We start from the raw sequence: 16,299 nt of genomic DNA on the forward strand, positions 1-16,299 counted from the left end.
ATCATTTTATGAGTGCTCTATTGTTCCAGCACATGAGAGGCAGGAGCTGTGTGGTTTTTTTTTTTTTTTTTTTTTTTAATGGGAAATTTATATGCAGCAGCATACCTAATCCAAACAAAGAAGTGTCCTCCCACACATCCCGAATCCTTACAATAACAGCTTCTTACTACAAGGTATATTTTCTGCTGAAAGTACAATTTTCGCTATTAAAACTCAGTATAAAACAACAGTCAAGTCAAAGTTCCCAATTTTTCTTTGGCTCAGTCAGTGTTGATTAAGATCTTCCAGGTTTAATCAACACACAGAAATATTCCTGGCTTCCGATTTGAGCCCATGCAGCTGGAACAGGACATTCCTTTAAAATAACCCATAAACCCAGACGTATACTCTCTTCGATTGCTTTAATAAAACGAGAGAGCGAGCAGAGGGAGGTCTGCAGCTTTGCTAGTGCTCGGGGTAAATTCCCATGCTGTTGTGTTTCCTGGTCATGGCCATTGAAAGGCCTTGTTCTAACAAACGAACCATCACACCCAGCTTTGGCTTTGCTCTCTCTGTGTAATGAAGCGTGCCATATGTGTGTTCTCACTTTGATGCCCTGTGCATTGACAATAAACAGACGTAAACCCCATGTGCAAAAGTGTCTGGTACTCCGCATGCAAAATCCCATGTTATTATTGGGATTGATTACCTTGGCATTGAAGGAAAAGGGTAAAATTATCCCAGTGTACATGCGTGGTGTCTCATCAGACATCTCTGAACAGTTTTATGATTTATTGCATTACAAATCCTTTTCATAATGAATTCATTCTTTTGAGTCGCATGGTTTTCAGAGAAATATTTACATACCAGCTGATTTAGTCAGTTATACAATTGTAATGTCATTTCACATGAAATGTTTATCAATATAATATGTTATTCCATACATGTTTGTGTGCAGGGTACCAGGGAGACCCTTAGCCGTCACTGCGGCATTCTGGGAGAAGCTCTGCACAAGGAAAATGACTTCGCTCTCATCATAGATGGAAAGACGCTGAAGTACGCCCTCACTTTCGGGGCTCGCCAGTATTTCCTGGATTTGGCTCTTTCTTGCAAGGCTGTGATATGCTGCAGGTACGTTAACTGTACCTGGAGAATTTGTGGAAAATCAGCCACAATAACTTACTAACAGTAACATAAATGCTTACAACAAATTTTAAAGATCCATTGAGACAGGGGTTTTCAAAATGGGGGCCACAAAAGGGGTCCATAAAAAATTTGAGAGAAAAAAATTTAAATTCATTTGATATTTCTCTTTTATATTTCCCAATTCCCAATATCATCGTATTTGATAGTCCTTGGCATCAAAAAATTTGAAACCCAGTAATTTAAAGACATTTTCTAGTTTAACTATTGCTACAAATGAATGCAGGAGGTCTTTTTTCCAGGGTCTAAGTAGAGAAATTATGCTTAGTATTTTTATAATGAAAGAGTCTAATTATTACAAATGTTCACTGTAATCTGATGCTGTTTTAAATGTATTTCCATTGTTGAACCAAAATACACAGGAAGTTATACTGTCATGCTCTGCTTAAATTTTTACGGTTTCACAGGTGGGTGTAAATATCTTACCCTTTTTGCCCTCCAGGGAACTGACGGCATCTCTGGCTATTTTTCTGATCTTACAAAAACATCAAGTGACTGGCAGACAGTTACAGGCAAATGGCGCTGTGCTGTTTAAGAAACAAATTACCTTCCCTTTAGGTCACAACCTTCCCAATAAACATAATTATACTAGCTCTCAAAGCAGCAATTTACTAATGAGTGTTATTTTTTTATAACAGTAGATTGTAGTCAGAATGTCTGTCAGATATTCACAAAAGTTAAACTGTGTGTTAGCAGACTAGAATGAACCATTCCAAAAAAACGCTACACAGAGAAAGAAACATATGAGTAACCAATTGAGCGTGACAAGGAACTGCCAAAAATCAGTGTCAATTTCCAGAAACAACGCACACCACAGGTGCCACAGCCATTATGCAATGCTTGATGTAATATCCGCTCTGCTTTCGCTAACTACACACACACATACGAACAGCCACACGGTGTCCTGTGGAGAACAGATTTGTGCCTGTAGATGAATAAACGTTAAACTGACTCTAGAGGTCTCCTGCTATATCGGCAGCAATCTCCGGTTCACTGGAGAGCCTTACATCACTCTACATTCATTGCTTATAAGATGACCTGTGAACGTTAAGCCAGGGTTAAACCCCTGAGGAGCTTTTCTAGCCAAAAGCGAGACCTTAATTTCATTTGCTGACACGGATGATGCAGTGCTGTAATGCGTTTGTATATGTTTTTTAAAGGTCAGGAATTCTGATCATGTGAAATGCAGATTAGCCCAGTTTGGGCATTTTTTAAGGTGTGGATTCATCTTTCTCTAAATATTATAGACAGTCCATTTTCCCACACTCAAGAAAACCTGGAAATATCCAACTTCTCTTTTCCAGGCCTGGAAAATGAATAAGTTCTGGAAATGTCTTTCTATAGTAAATAGACATTTTTCTTGTTTTCTGGTTTCTCTAAAATATTTAAGCTGGAAATTACTCATGTCCAGAATTTATGTAAAACTTTTTTTTTTTTTTTTGACTGAATCACTAGCTGCGTTTACATGGACCCTAATAATCCGATTGTAATCGGTATGTAGTACAGTTGGAATGGAAAAAGTCGCATGTAACCATGTCAATTGGAATGAATTGGCCAAATCTGATTATAATTTCATTCGGATTGTGAGGGGTAGTTTATTCCTTTTGTAATCCAGTCGAGAGGTAAACACCTGATCGGGTTGAAAACCGAAACTGGAGAGTACTGTGCATGTGCAATGACGCAGAAATAGCGTAATAACGTGTGACTCACGGAACGAGCTGTTCTTCCCATTGAATAAAGTGTCATAAGTGAGTGTCCTGTCATTCTGAAATTCTTTTCACTCGTCATCTGTGAAGTGGAGCAGGATAACAACAACAGCGGGAAACTGTGTATTTGTGCTGTAAGCGCATGTCAAAAGATTAAATCCGATCAGAAGCTTGTGACATAAACGCGCGTTCATGTAAACACTACGTTCGGATTCATCAATTGGAACGAATTCATTCAGTTTGAAGGAAGAAGTGTCCATGTAAACGTAGCTACTCACACCATCGCACAAAATGGTCAAATTACTCATTAGTAAATCAGTTTGAATCAGAGTGTTATTTTAAAAATCTGTCACAAATGAAATAATAGGACATACACTACTATTTTTTTTAATGAATAAAGTACTTTTATTCAGCAAAGATCCATTTGAAAGTGCAAATAAAGACTTTACTTGTACGTTTCTATTTCAAATAAATACTGTTCTTTTGAACTTTCTATTCATCAAAGAATCCTAAACATGAAAACTGAAAATGTGTCTTGGTTCCCACCGAAATATTAAGCAGCACAACTGTTTAACGGTGATGATAAGAAATGTTTCTTGAGCACCAAATTGGCATTAGAATGATTTCTGAAGGCTCATGTGACACTGAAGACTGAATTAATGGCTGATGAAAATTCAGCTTTGCTATCACTTGAATAAATATATATATTCAAATAGAAAACAGTTATTTTCTTTCTTTTTTTAAGACAAAAAAAGGGTTGTATTTTTCTTTCAAAAGACAATGATGGGAATGTTTCTAAATGGTAAGCAGAAGCGATACTTTCAAGTGCCAGTCATTTTAATTTACTATTTGAGCAGTGAATTTTAGTGTGATAGTTTGTGGTCCTCTTTTAACCTTTCTTTTTGAAGAGACAAATTCATCATATGAAGTTGAGATGTGACCACAGCTGTTGAGGTCACAACACACGGCCAAGAAATCAAATGGTTGTCAGCACTAATAATTGGCAACAAGAAAAATTGCCTCAGATCCCTCTGTAAAGGCACCATTGCAAAAATGCAGTTATGCTATAAATCTCTCATCTTTTTCCTTGTGATGTATAAAATATAAATTTCAGCCGTAGAGAAATGTTAAAACAAATGTTTCAACAATGGTCCGCATTAGAGCAAAGATTACAAATTGTTTTTTTTGTTTTTTTTCCCCAGGGTTTCGCCTCTGCAGAAGTCTGAGGTGGTTGAGATGGTAAAGAAACAGGTGAAAGTGATCACTCTGGCTATTGGCGATGGAGCCAATGATGTGGGCATGATCCAGACCGCCCATGTGGGTGTTGGCATCTCTGGAAATGAAGGACTGCAGGCTGCCAACTCATCAGACTACTCTATTGCACAGGTGAGAAACCATCAAATTACACTTGCCTGCAGGAAGAAAGAATAAGAGTGAGTAAATTAAATAACTGACTGCCAAAAATGACAATCATTTTAAATTACTGAAAAATTATAAATTATTAAGAAATAAATTACAAAGAAAATGTAAATGCTTCTAAAACTGAAGCCATTATCAGTTCCCTGTGTAAACTAATACTTCTGTCTCATGTCACTACAGTGCGCCTCCCAGAAAATGAATCTGGTTCTAGATTGTGTATCTAGGTTGAAAGTTTAAAACCCACGGCTCATAGATTCTGCAGTCTTGAGATAGCAAAACGGGTCGGTCAGGTCAGTTTACATAGCTGGAGTGTTCTCTGTGAAACGAGACCTGTCCTTCTTATGTAAACTTAATTAAAAAGATGTTTTGTAATTCACAGATTTTGATAGAGCATAATCTTCATTGTGCGTTTTCCAAAAGAAGAGCTCAGGTGTCGCGGATCACTGTCAACATCGCTCTCGATCTCTTTCCCTCGTCTCACATTGTTTTGTGCAGTTCATGGAAACATCCCTCCTCACACTTGTTTTTCTTTACTGCCCCGAGCCGTCCGTTCACTGGCCTCATGCATCGGATTACTCAAGAAAGCATCTTGTCTTTTCTTAAGTGCCCTCATCGTATTGTAGGTAGAGGCGGGTGGAGGTGGTGGGGAATGCGGGTAGGTTCATAGAAAGTCACCTGAACTGCCTTCCAGCAAAATGGCTCATATGATATGTACTGGATCAGACGTCAAACTTTTATGTACACTACTGTCAGCAAGTATGCGTGCATCATCTTAAATCCAGTGTTGTTTTGCACTGTAAGGCTTCGCACAATGCTGCTTCTCATCAATTGTTAAACTAGATTAAGATCTTAAACATACAGTACATTGTGGTCTGCTATTTACTACTACTACTACTATTGTGTGTACAATAAATAAAAAATATTATAATTAAAATTTAATAAATATAAAACTACATATCTACACAGCTTGAGCAGAATACTAAGAAAACTAAGCGTTTAAATATTAAATACAAAAATGAAAATTCTGTCATTAATGACTCACCCTCATGTCGTTCTGCACCCCTAAGACCTTCGTTCATCTTCAGAACACAAATGAAGATATTTTTGATGAAATCCGATGGCTCAATGAGGTCACTATTGAGAGCAAAGCCACTGAACCTCTCAAGATACATAAAGGTACTAAAAACATTTAAAACAGTTCATGTGAGTACGGTGGTTCTACCTTAATATAATAAAGCAACGAGAATACTTTTTGTGCGCCAAAAAAACAAAATAACGACTTGTCAACAATATCTAGTGATGGCCGATTTCAAAACACTGCTCCGAAGCTTTGCGAATCTTTTGTTTCAAATCAGTGGTTCGGAGCGCCAGAGTCACGTGATTTCAGCAGTTTAACCATTTGATAGGAGATCCGAATCACTAATTCGAAACAAAAGATTCGTAAAGCTCAGAAGCAGTGTTTTGAAATCGGCCATTGATTATTTTGTTTTGTTTTGGCGCACAAAAAGTATTCTCGTCGCTTTATAATATTAAGGTAGAACCACTGAACTCACATGAACGGTTTTAAATATGTTTTTAGTACCTTTATGGACCTTGAGAGGTTCGGTGGCTTTGCTCTCAATAGTGGCCTCATTGAGCCAACAGGTTCATCAAAAATATCTTAATTTATGTTCTGAAGATGAACAAACGTCTTGAGGGTGTAGAACGACATGAGGGTGAGTAATAAATGACATTATTTTCATTTTTGGGTGAACTAACCCTTTAAGACGTATTACTGGGGGATATACAACTATACAACTGATACAACTGGCAACTGATATTTATATGCATATAAGTATATGCATAAGTATTCTGAATTTTATATATATATAAGTATTCTGAAATACTGTTCTAAAGATAGTTGATTTATGTTACAAGCTGTCAGAAAGCTGTCATGTTATTTTTTGGCCATATTAATAACAGAAATTGCACCAAATTGCATATTTTTGCTTAGTTTGGTCCCCTGAATTAAAATATGGTATTTTATCCTCTTCTGTGAGTTCAATGTTCTCCTATATAAGCCATAAAAAACCCTGATGTATCCAATACGATAGTCAATAAAAACATGTATGCAAACTTATATTATGTCTAAATGTTTCATATGTTAGGAATTACAGGGATTAAAAAGCCCTTGATATAAATAATATCACACTACTGGTGTTGCACCATCACTGCTGTATTAATTTGTTTTAAACCCAGGATCTTTAGTTTTGTTTGGGGACCACTTTGAAAATGTGATTATATTGTTTATGTGATGGATAAGTCAGTATGCAGGAACACTGCTGTTCTTCATCCTGTGCTTCAGCCCCACATTAGGCCCTCCAAAGATCAGCAGAATTTAAGACTCCACTGCAGTCTGTCTGTCATCAACTCGCTCTCCTCACATACAGAGGTCAAACAACCCCTGTGCCCCTCAAAGGCCCTCCATACCCCTTACATCCCACCCTGCTGTTCCTGCCTTCGTAGGAGTGACCCAGCTGTTTGTTTTACAGGAATGGTGTTTATAACACTGTCACATTCAGGGTGCTCTTGAGGAAATAAAACATGGTATCCCTAGATCATCGATAACGCCTTTGATCATGTTTACATATAACACATTACTTGTTTGCGCTGTCATGGAGGGTCAAGTAAGCCGCTAATCTTGAGCACCTGTACAAGTTCAGCTGTTTGCATATTGCATTTATTTCTGCAATAGGTTATAGTGAGTGTTTTACACGCACAAGCTTGCATCCGTTACACTTTGCAACTTATAACTTGTAAGGTCATGTCAGTTGTTTTCTATTATTGGTTTAATTTCATTAACTGCTTAATGAAAAAAATATGTAAAGATTTATCCCAAATAACCTGATTTTGCTCTACATGTAAACATCTTTATCAGCATTATGGGGGCTTATTTAGTGAACAAAGCACAGATTTTGATGTCAAAACCAGAAAAAAACACAATTTTATGATTTTTCAGCATATTGTTGTGCATGTATAATCACACAGTGTTCACTTTCTCCACCTAAGCAGCTTTGTACTGTGAAATAGTGTTTTGGTGCTGAGCCTGTTTTTGGCATGTAGTGTGCTAAACTCAGCAGAAATGCTCTGTAAATATATTTATCAACACAATCTTTTGTAATATAAGCGTTTATGAAGCAACATTATAAACTGGAGTGAACTACTCATCGACTGTTTGAAAAAAGACATCTGTCTGGCTTGATGAAAGTCAAACACACAGTGACAGCAACACAAACAAAACTTTATATTCAGTAAATCTGACAGAATCCAGATGATTTAAGCAGTTTATATCTACAGTTTGGGTGTTGGGTTCCGTTCTGAGTAGTACCATTTGAATATAAATTCGTTTGTTAGATTTCATGATGAGCGGATTTATAATAATTCTCATTGGCCAGCTGACCAACCTGATAAACTTTTTAAAATATAAGGCAGTTATTATAAAATACATAACCCCGGTTTCACAGACGAGGCTTAAGCTAGTCCTAGACTAAAATGCATGTTTGAGCTGTTTCAATTGAAAGCAGCTTGCACTAACATATTTTAAAATATGCCAGTGTTATTGTTTTGTCTCAAGATGCACACCAGTAAAGTATTTTTCTAGGGTTCGTTTATAAAAGCTACTTAAATGCCCTAATTGAACTAAGGCCTAATCCTGGCTTAGTCTAAGCCCTGTCTGTGAAACCGGGCCTTAGTGTAGTAACCCAAAAAACTTAAAATGTATTTTCTTTGTAAAGCTGCAAAAGCTTTTCTCTCTTCCTCTGCTTTTCAACAACTAACAAAGTCTCACATGACAGATTGTTGCTGGAATTCTCAGGAATATGGGTGAGAGAGTGTTGGTTTTGTCCCTGCAACTCCAGGCTTCCTGTTGCCCAGCATGGATAAGATTGTCTCTTTATTTTCAAATCCAAAACCGCTTTCATTGTTGGCCAGGGAACTGCAGATCTTGTGTAAACGATAGGCCTTAATGAACTTATCTCTGTCCTCCCCTCTCTCTCTCAGTTCAAGTACTTGAAGAATCTTCTGCTGGTTCACGGTGCTTGGAATTACAACCGCGTTGCCAAGTGCATCCTGTATTGCTTCTACAAAAACATTGTGCTGTACATTATTGAGGTAAGAAGGTCTCTTCACACAATATAAAATTGTTGATTTTCACCCAAAAATGAAAATTGTTGTCTACTTCTCTCTCATGTTGTTTCAAACTCATGAACCAAACAAAATGGATGACTAAGCACCAAGCCTGTTATTCCATTAACCATTAATGTATTTTTTCAAGAAGATTGAATAACCACTCCTTGATTAAATTAACTAGCATTGCATGCATGTCGGTAGTGGAGAGTCTCCGTCTTGCTGTAGGAATGCGGGGTCTGTCGATGTGAAGCCCACAGGCCATCCATCTGTGATGGTATTTGACAGTTTCCAGGCCTGGTGCTGATAGCCGGTTCAGAGACCTGACCTGACAAGTTAAAGGGCTGCTATCAGCACCAGCTTTATCATGAGGCGCGTTTGGCCGTTTTGATCTGCAACACACTTGGTTTAGGAGACATTACACCTTGAGGACAAGCTTTAGGTTTCCTCAAGCTGAAAGAAGAGATAGTAGTAGACTAACGGTCTGGAAGCAACATCAGGCCATTTAGGTCTCTGTTTAATGTCAGAGGTCTTTGAAATACATGAAATGGACCTTTGGTCATGCTAGCCTTGTGCTAGTATGCATTTAGCACAATATGATTTTGCTGGAATAAACTTGCTGAGCATTTTCATATTTCTCTCTTCACTTCCGGACAAAAACAAGAGGCTGTTTAATATCTAAGGCAACCAAGTAAAGAGTAAAGCATTCACATTAGCTGTGCAGTTAATGCTTTATCCACGTATTTTATCATTCTTGCATAAAATGTTCCCTCTGTAGTCAACTCACTAAGATTTGAAACAGACCAACACCAGTATTCATGAGCTACAATCCCAGCAGAAACATGAGCACTTCAAAAATCCATCTTTTTTCCCCTCGGCCCTTTTGCTCTTGTGTGCCACTTGACCCGTAGACCCTTTTCCCTTCATCTTGATTTTGTTTTATGTGCTGTGGTAAATCTCTGAAAAGCCCCTTAGATTTCTCTCTGTTGGCATCCAGTGCTGCTGTAGATTGTGAGAACAAGAATGAGGAGATGAATCAGATGACCATTGTTTTCTTCTGCCCTCACTGAATGATACAGCATGGTAGGGTTTGTGAGGCAGTTCGGCCCATTTCATGGCTTTTTCCTGTTTACACGCGTCTATGCTGTTTAGATGTGGGAAGCTGCTGTGGTCTTTGTTCACAAATGTAGTGAAGTCATGATGATTCTTTGCCTTCATTTTAAAACTCAGTGGATTAAATCTGTGGGAATCTTGGAGCCCTGTAGCTGTAAGCAATTATCGCTCAATGAATATGATATTTTAAACATTTTCGTTACAAGTCATGCGGAGTGGCTTTCATGTACTTTTCTTCTGGGTTTTGCCGTGGGGTTGGTGTATTTTGTTCCACAATGAAAGCTCCCCTTGAACACAAACATTTCTGACTGTGATCGCATTTCACACTTTCTCATCAATCAAGAAACAAGCATCTCCTTCCTTCTCTTTTTTCTTAATTTGCATAAGAGGTGGCACAGGAACAACTAGGTCCAGTAAACGGCCTTACTCGAACACACCCTTCGAATACTTCTAGCCACTTTTCCTTTTTGTCCTTTTCTCTTTAAGCTCTGCTTTTGAATCTCCAAGAGAACTGAAAAGCACCCTGCTCCTGGAGGTGAATGTATCTCCTCCTCAACCCATCTTTTGTTATGAGCAGAAAATGCACTCCCCCTCTCCATAAGGGGCTTTTCAAATATAATAGGCCAAAACTTTACTGTTTCCTTGCCTCACACCAAAAACACCTCGGTTTGTAAGGGCCTGACATTCAAGACACTTGCTTCCCAAGGGTCGGTTAAAGGGATACATTTGTCGTCCTAATAGGTTTACCTTTGAGTCCGTGTAGGCTTTTCTTCATCTAATTTTTCCAGATTTTAACGTCAAGGAAGTGAAATAAGGATGTTAGTGGCCATTTTAGCCTTCTGAACGTTTGGTTATTTGTGCGCATCTTATCTTTTTTTAGTCATCCAAAATGCTGTAGTACTTTATCAAGGTGTTGCCTATCCGCTGAATTCAAAACAAATAGAGGCTCAGCATATTTAGATGACCAAGACGTCTTTTCAAGGCATCATAGCTGCATTTCTGGCACAAAGATTTTGTTCTTACTTTTAAGATGTCCTTATTTTGGTCAAGAAATAAAATACAACATTTCTTAAGCACCAAATCAGCATATTTAGAATGATTTCTTAATAATCATTACACTGAAGACTGCATTTATTTCAAAATAGTACTGTTTTGACTATTTTTGATCAAATAAATTCACCCTTGATTAGCCTAAGAGACATTTTTCAAAAACATTTTTTCAGACCCCAAACTTTTGAACAGTAGTGTATGTAGGTGGTGCGCAGAGTTGCTGCCAATGAATAGTCTTCAGTCAGTTCAAATCAGTTACTTGGTTTTATTTTAGTTAGTATTCTTTCTAAGAAGGGAGCTATCTTTGTAGGCAGTAGACTACAGGGCAGCTCACTAGGTTTTGAAACAGAGCACTAGAATGGTTTGTATTATTCCAGATAGAAGTTTTTTTCCAGATGTAACCACACCATAGCACACATGATCTTCCTTACATTGTCAGACAAATAAGTTTGGGTTAATTTAAACATTTGTCATGCTGGTTTGTTTAGTCCCTGGTTTGTGGTCTTGCATTCTTTCAACATGAGCAAAAATTAACCGGGGAAAAAAAAAAAAAAAAAAAAATCAGAAACTTAGTTGGATTTGCTGCTTTGAGACATGCAAAAAGCCCCTCTTACAACCAAATTGCTGTGCTTGCTGTCATTATCCTGCTGGGCTCTTGAGAGCTTGATTGACAGCTCTTCAGCAGGCACCGGCAGGGCTGATGGACAAGTAGCATTTCTGAGGTAATTACAAGAGCCTCATTCAGGCAGAGCAGCAGGCTTAGAGAAAGACTGCAGGCCTGAGAGAGGAGGCAGTCTCACTGGTGCCATCATTATAAAACACCCAGCTGGTTCTTTCCATTCTTCTGTCACTCACACTTGCAATTCAATTGGCCGTTCTTATTGTCTTTCCCGCATTTCTTAGGTTTTCTGGAGATTTTTTGAGTTTTACACTACTGTTCAAAAGTTTTGGGTTAGTATTGTCAGCAGCCATTACTCCAGATTTCAGTTTTACATGATACTTTAGAAATCATTCTAATATGCTGACTTGGCGTTCTTCTTAATGTTGAAAACAGTTGTTCTCCTTAATATTTTTGTGGAAAACGTGATACTTTAAGGATTCTTTGAATAGAAAGTTTAAGAGAACAACATTTATTTGAAAAAAAGTTTTGTAACATTCTAAATGTCTTTACTGTCACTTTCATAGAATGCATCCATGCTCAATAAAAGTATTAATTAAAATTGAAAAAAATAATAATAATAATACTGACCGCAAGCTTTTTGATTAGTGGTACATCAAGAAAAATTGCTCAGTGTATAAACCTTATGTAGCCTCGTCCCTTTTCAGCTCTGCGCTCGTTGTTCTGTTTTCCGGTTTGTATTTCCATAGCATGAAGGTAAGATCTTATGGATTTATGAATGAGCATCTCATTTTAAAATCTTCCCGGTCTATTGACATTTGTTATGTCATCCGCTTCAAACATTACAATGTTCATAATAACTTTTGATAACTCTGCAATAAGTAAATCCACTTCACTAGCTAATTACTCTTCAACAGCAATGCCCAAACACAGAATTTTAAAGATGGCTTCACGCTTGTTTCTCTGGTGCATAAGGTCTATACTCAGGGCTGTCAAAGTTAACGTGTGCCCTTAATATGTATATATTTTTGCACATTCATTGAATTTGATATTGCCATTTCATTCTGCTTTTAACAGACTTTTAAAAGACAGAAATCGTGAGTTTGTGATTTATTTTATTCTAATGACAGCCCTCACTTTTTAAAAACAAATATCTTAAACTTTAAGTATATATAACATGATATAAATGTTTTCCAAATAATTATTTAATAATTTGCTTCAGAACAATGGCAATATAAAGATTTTTGGTTTTGTTCTCTTTTATAATATCCCTTTTTATATTTTTCTTGCACACTTTAAATTGTGTTTTCTGCTTGAAAATATGTAGCTGCCTTTTATATTTTATGAAGTTTTGTTATAAATAATTGGTGGTGGTTTGTAGCCTGAGATACCAGGCCATCTTGATCAAGCATCCCACTGGAAAAATGAACTAATACCAGATTAAAGTGGTCAAACTGGTTTTTTTTTATTGCTGATCCAAGGTCAGCTAGATTCGCTGGACCAGCTGCCATGTTCCAGAGCACAGCTAAGCTAGTTTTAGCTGGATTTTCGAGTAGACACATGGTAAAGAAGCAAAGAGGTGCTGTCTTATTGTCTTTTCCCTTTGGGTCCTTCCCGCCCAACCTTGTACAGAGGACGGGGGTGGAATCACTGATTTCAAAATTCCCTGAAAAATACGGCAAGAGCCCCTCTGGACGAGTCTCATGGGGACACACAATCCTGCTCTCTCACACACACACCATGCTTTTTCAGATTGTGCAGCGGAGGGTAGAAGGCAGTCACACCTCCACGCCAAACCGCTCTGAATGAGCCAGAGGAGGAGAAGAAAGAGAGAGCCCTCCACACTATGTCCTCGATCCCTAATGAGCAAATCAATGAATCCTTCTCATTGAAGGAAGCGGGAGAGAGGGGCACTCACAGGACCCAGAGGACCAGGCCAAAACGCTCTCTCATATGCATGTACTGCTGCTCATGAATAGAGGCTTTATTTTGACTTAGCACAACAATATCCTGCAGCCCATAGCCCCTCAATGAAGCAGACTCTCATTAATTCAGCTCTCTGACCCACCTGTTTGACTACCAGCATGCCGTTGGCCATGAAACTGGTGTTTCGTGTGTGGCTTTTGATCAATTCGTGTATGTGAGGGATTTCTCAAGTGCAGAATTTGCTTGCGAGGAGGAAAACAACATAACGCGTGATGTGATATTGGTAATTTATTCATGTTACTGTGTGCGAAAGGATTTCAGAAGCAGCAAATCTCTTTTAAAAACAATATCACGGTAGAATGCACCTGATGGAAAGGAAAATGGGAGTTGGAACGGGTGGGCGTGGACGTTGGGGGGGGACGCATCGGGGGAGTGCGGCCGGTCCTCCTCTCTTCCTCTCTCTTTCTTTCTCTACGATGCGGCCGGAGGGGAGGGGTGACAGACATTTGTTTTGGGAACATTTTCACGCATTGGCTCGCTCTATTAGATGAGGGGCTAGTGGGTGTGCTGTGTGTGTGAGGACCGGCGGGGGCTGCAGTCGTAGGGGGTTCTGTCAAAACCCAAAAAATTTGTAGCAATTCACGCTTTCATAATGGAGTTAAATGAAGCGAGGAAATGTCTGCCTGGCCGTGGCACTGCACAGTAATCCTGGGGTCTGCTCAACAGTCGAGCCTCTCACACACACATACTGAAGGTTGGTTGGTCCACACAGATATTTTCACAATGACTATGGTCCAAAATACAGGAAAGTGAGAAGCTCACAAGCAAAAGTTGAATAGTGCTTCTCAAGATCTGAGCTGTGACTGGAGTATTTCTTATTCATTTAAATGGGAAATTTTTTCATCATTTACTCACCATTATGTCATTCCAAACCTGCATGTTTTTCTTTTTTCCGTAGACCACAAAAAGAGATGTTTGATAGTATGTTCAGACTTCTTTTTCATACAAGGAAACTGAATGATGACCAGAGGCTTTACAGATCCAAAAATGTGATGGAGCACAATAAAAGTTTTATAAAATTACCGGTACTCCATATGACTCCATATGGCACTATTTTCTAAGCCTTCTGACGGTGTATGAAAGATTTGTTTGGAAGAATTATGTAGTTGTTCACTAATAATCTTTGCGACGGCAGGAATTTAACTTAAACTTAAATTTCAATCTGTTGATAATGTAAAGATGTCATGAGACTCAAATTTTGAATTGGCTATGGCTATGTCATTTAAATGGTGCTGTCAGTTTTGAAGCTTGACATATTGTCAAACGTCTACTTTTGTGGTCTACGGATGGAAAGTCATACACACCACCATTTAAATTATGGGGTCAGTAAGTTGTTTTTTTTTTTTTGGTAAGTAAGTTGTTTCCTTTGCTTTATTCAGCAAGGATGCATGAAATTGTTCAAAAACAAGACTTTTACATTGTTACAAAAATTCTCTTCATGAAAGAATCCTGTGCACGATTATACAACACCCTGAACAGTAATTACTAGTTATCCAAATGTATTTACCAAAACTTTATTTTCTGTTTGTTTTCAGCTAAATGAAAAGTTTCATTTCTGTTTCAGTAAAAAAGAAAATCATCCCTACCTTCTATTCATGAAAAAATCCTGAGAAAAAAAAAAAAAAAAAAGAAAAATCATGTTTGGTTTTCTAGAAAAAATATTAAGCAGCACAACTGTTTTCAACAGTTTTCTCAAGCACCAAATCAGCATATTAGAATGATTTCTGAAGGATCATGTGACACTAAAGACTGGAGTAATGATAAATATTCAGCTTTGCCATGACAGAAATTGATTACATTTTAAAATATATTAAAATAGAAAACCATTATTTTACATTGTAATAATATTTCACAATACTTTTCCTCTATTTTTGATTAATTAAATGCTGATTTGGTAAGCATAAGAGACTTCTTTTGAAATGTTAAAAAATGTTTCTGACCCTAAACTTTTGAACCGTAGTCTAGATTGTAATTTTAATTTTTGGAGAACTGTCTGATTAAAATTTGATATCCAATGACCCTGTGTTTTGCCCTATCTGATGTGTCTTGATTTTTCCATTCGGACACAGGATTTTTGATTATGACTGATTTTATCCACTCTAAATTGCTGTCTTTATAACAGCTGCTGTGTGACATTATCACATTCTCCAGTTTCTAGATGACTGTGACAGAGTTATGTGCCAGACTAGTTAAACTAATAGAGGTATTAAGTGATGAACTCCATCTTCGTGGCATATGGTTTAGATACACATTTTCTCTCTTCTCCTATTCAGTTGTGGTCTTCTCCCTGGTCTCCACCCTTAAGCCCAATAACTTGCATCTTTTTTTCTTTAAAATGTTAGATCTAGTCCTTTTGCACTGATCTATTATTTTGGTACAGTCTTAAATTCATTTTTTGTGATCAGTTGTTTGTGTAATGAGACACTGGGGGTTGATCAAGGTGGGAAATGGAGTGTCTGATTTACGAGCCGCTATGATTCCCTCTGGCTGAAGTCATGGGAACTGTTGAAGTCTCTCTCTCTGTCTCTTTCTTACCTCCAACACTAACGCCCAGGGTTGTCTGCTGAGTAATGATGTGTTAAGTGCAGTTTGTGTCTTCGCATGACAAGAGAGTGGAGCTTCTCTATGTTTAGATGTTTTGAAAACCTAAGCAGTATGTTTGCTATAGCAGGAGCTTAACTGTTATTGCATGTGTCATCTCACAGCTGTTCTTATTGATAGTAGACTATTAATCTTTTTATCATATGTAGGGTAATATGAATGTGTATATTTATAAACAAATATTTTATATATATACATTTGTTTGTTTGCTTGCTTGCTTACTAAGTATTACTAAAAGTATTAAAATAATAAAAAGTATTATATTATAAAAATGCACAGTACCATTGTTTTTCAGTAGTGGTCTCTGACTTTTGGTCCGCACTGTATATATGAAAAAGTGACGCAAAGCTGGCTTATTTATCCTGCAAGACTGATCTTGGAACAAACCATTTGCAGTGATCCAGTGTATGAGACTGTAGAAAGGACTGATGGGGTCAGTCCACTGCCGGTTTCATGAGA

General features: G+C 37.7%; 1 protein-coding gene across 4 annotated transcripts in view; it reads left to right on the forward strand.

Annotated features, from left to right (window-relative positions):
- The window catches only part of atp8a1 (ATPase phospholipid transporting 8A1), a 148,746-nt gene that overhangs the window by 100,816 nt on the left and 31,631 nt on the right, over positions 1 to 16,299 (forward strand). For all 4 annotated transcript variants that reach the window (XM_051918399.1, XM_051918398.1, XM_051918397.1 and 1 more), the window contains 3 exons: positions 938 to 1,110; positions 4,091 to 4,274; positions 8,346 to 8,456. In XM_051918399.1, the coding sequence (XP_051774359.1) occupies positions 938 to 1,110; positions 4,091 to 4,274; positions 8,346 to 8,456 (468 nt within the window). The remainder of the gene's footprint in view (positions 1 to 937; positions 1,111 to 4,090; positions 4,275 to 8,345; positions 8,457 to 16,299) is intronic.

Source organism: Ctenopharyngodon idella, chromosome 14, assembly GCF_019924925.1.
Source record: "Ctenopharyngodon idella isolate HZGC_01 chromosome 14, HZGC01, whole genome shotgun sequence".
NCBI lineage: Eukaryota > Metazoa > Chordata > Actinopteri > Cypriniformes > Xenocyprididae > Ctenopharyngodon > Ctenopharyngodon idella.